The sequence below is a fragment of the Sceloporus undulatus genome, chromosome 6 (assembly GCF_019175285.1).
Source record: "Sceloporus undulatus isolate JIND9_A2432 ecotype Alabama chromosome 6, SceUnd_v1.1, whole genome shotgun sequence".
NCBI lineage: Eukaryota > Metazoa > Chordata > Lepidosauria > Squamata > Phrynosomatidae > Sceloporus > Sceloporus undulatus.
The window spans coordinates 150,603,499-150,605,834 of record NC_056527.1 but is presented as its reverse complement, the minus strand read 5'-3'; the positions used below and the strand labels follow the sequence as shown (position 1 = coordinate 150,605,834).

The following is a 2,336-nucleotide window of genomic DNA, read 5'->3' as shown; positions in this document are numbered from 1 at the left end:
CCCCCCCAATAAGCATGTTTCAAGATCTGCTTGTCTCTCTCCCCATTCTTTGGTCTTACAGGTTCTCCATATGCCATCTCCAGCCGCAATGATCCCAGAGGAAATGAAGTGATCTATTCGCTCGCAATGAGTCCTGGAGTAAACCCAAACACAGACCTAGCTTTATTGGAGCACAAACCAGCTTCTGGAAGGCAACCTGGAGAAGATTTGCAAGCAATCTATGCAGTGGTCAAGAAAAACTGAGCATTCGTAATGCGCTGGACAGAATATTAATCTCAGAGATGGACATCCCAGGACTGGACTTTATTCAGCTCGGAGTGACCACTACCTCCAGTGGCGCTCCTGGTCTCCAAGCCGCGTTTCCAAGTTATCTTATTATGTTGGAGCAATCGTTTCAAAAGTGGAAGGACCCCGAAATTCCAAACAATTCTAGTCCTAAGCATTTTGGAGAAGGGAGAATCAACTAATAATAATAATAATAAAAAATAATAATGAACATAACCGTAATTTCACTTATAGGCTGCCTCTCTCATGATGTGGGAGCCAGCTTTTCCAGTTTCTGATATGATTTCATTTCATTTCTATGCTGAGGGGGATCCAAGACGGCTCACCAAAAGGGTCAGGTAAAAAGAGTGAAATTTCAAAAAGCTGTTGAAATCATCCTGTTAAGAGAAATGTAACCCATGTAACTGGACCTCACAGAGAAGTGGTCAGATGGGACCAAGTGCAATGGAAAGGGGTTGGTTGGTTGGTTTTCTTGGAAACAGTTGAGAATCTTGGCCAAGGTGGGAGCTGGGTCTCTTGAGGTCAAGTGGTGGGAAGCTCAAGACAACAAGCATTTGGGGTTCCCATTTTGTCTCCTTCTTGTCTAGTGTTTTGAGTCCTTTCTTTCTTTCAGTAGAACCTACTACTGTTTTGTGAAGGCATCACAAGATGGGCTGCTTAATAGCACCCTTCGTATTCATTCAATCATTTCTTATGTTCATTGAGAACATAAGACTGTGTTATTTCTTAAATTTTTGTTTTGCTTTTGTCTGTCCCGAATTTCCCAGCTCCACCAATTGACCCCAAGCTCAGTAATAAAGAGAGAAGTAGAAAATTGTATCTCCTTCCACTTCCACTGCAATTGCTTTTAAGGTACAAGGGATGCTCAGCACTGGAAAGCAAGTTGTGATTCATTTTCATTACCAATCCCAGCAATCCATAACATTGACCAATGGCAGTTAAAGCAGAGTCAAACAGCATTAATTCTGCAGCGCAGATGCAGCCCTTGTCTCAGTGTAGGTCCTTGCAGGCAAAGGCCCATTCACCATTCATTGACAGTGAAATTTCATTAAATATTAAGATTCTTACAAGCAAAATGGGTACTTAGAAGGGCCCTTCATACAGTCAGAGTTGTTGTCTGCATTCAAGCTGCATTTGTGACTTATGGTGACCCTTGTTACACCCAAGTTGGTAAGGGCAACCTGTTTAACCTGAGATCGTGTAATGAAAATTTTCTCTTTCTGTAGACTTTACCAAAGCAGGGCTGGCACAGATAACTGAGACACCAAATTTGGTTTTAGCCACTATGCATGTAACATTTATTGAATCACAAACGTAATACAAACATTAAGTATCAAGAGGTCTTTCATTCATCCACACATTCATACAATACTCTCACACACTTCCCCTCCACTGAACAGTGATCAGTTGTCCGCGAAGGCTGGGGATGACATTGGTGCCGCGGGTGATGCCCACAAACTGAGGGTGAAAGCCAAGGATCTTTATACTTTTCTTGTCTCTGGCTTTTTAGTTGCTGAGGTTTTGCAATATTGCAGCCCATTACTCAACTTCTTCTTTCTGGAGAAGACACGCTGTTCAAAGCAGTCCATTGTCCTGTCAGGTCAGTTCGCAGCTCAGGAGAACAGCACTCCCCTGGCCATCCTTTGTAGTTCGTCACACCTGAACAGCATCTTGATTCAGCTTCCCCGCCTCGGCTGACAAATCTTTCCTTCACATCGATGCTTTGCGCGGAACCATCTTGTTTAAGGCCATATTCCTTGGTTTTTTGGTTCTTCAGTTCTGTGTTTAAGTCAGAACTCATTCATTCGTCTCACATACGCTCCCTCTTGATACTTAATTAATTCATAATTGAGCATCACAAGGTTTGTGTTATAAAGTGGTGCCATAAAGATTATAAAAATATAAAAGAGGGAAAAGAAAAAAAGGAAAAAATAACACACATAATCATGGTTCATAATTCAAATTCAGCTTCTTTGATCTTAGATATCAATGAAACGATACTATGTTGACACATGCGAATCAAAATTGGGAAAAAACAAATTGTCACACAA

General features: G+C 41.6%; 1 protein-coding gene across 3 annotated transcripts in view; it reads left to right on the top strand.

Annotated features, from left to right (window-relative positions):
• The window catches only part of LOC121934657, a 10,832-nt gene extending 10,334 nt beyond the window's left edge, over window positions 1-498 (top strand). For all 3 annotated transcript variants that reach the window (XM_042475353.1, XM_042475352.1, XM_042475350.1), the window contains one exon: window positions 62-498. In XM_042475353.1, the coding sequence (XP_042331287.1) occupies window positions 62-243 (182 nt within the window). In that variant the 3' untranslated portion in view covers window positions 244-498. The remainder of the gene's footprint in view (window positions 1-61) is intronic.
• Window positions 499-2,336: the final 1,838 nt, after the last annotated feature.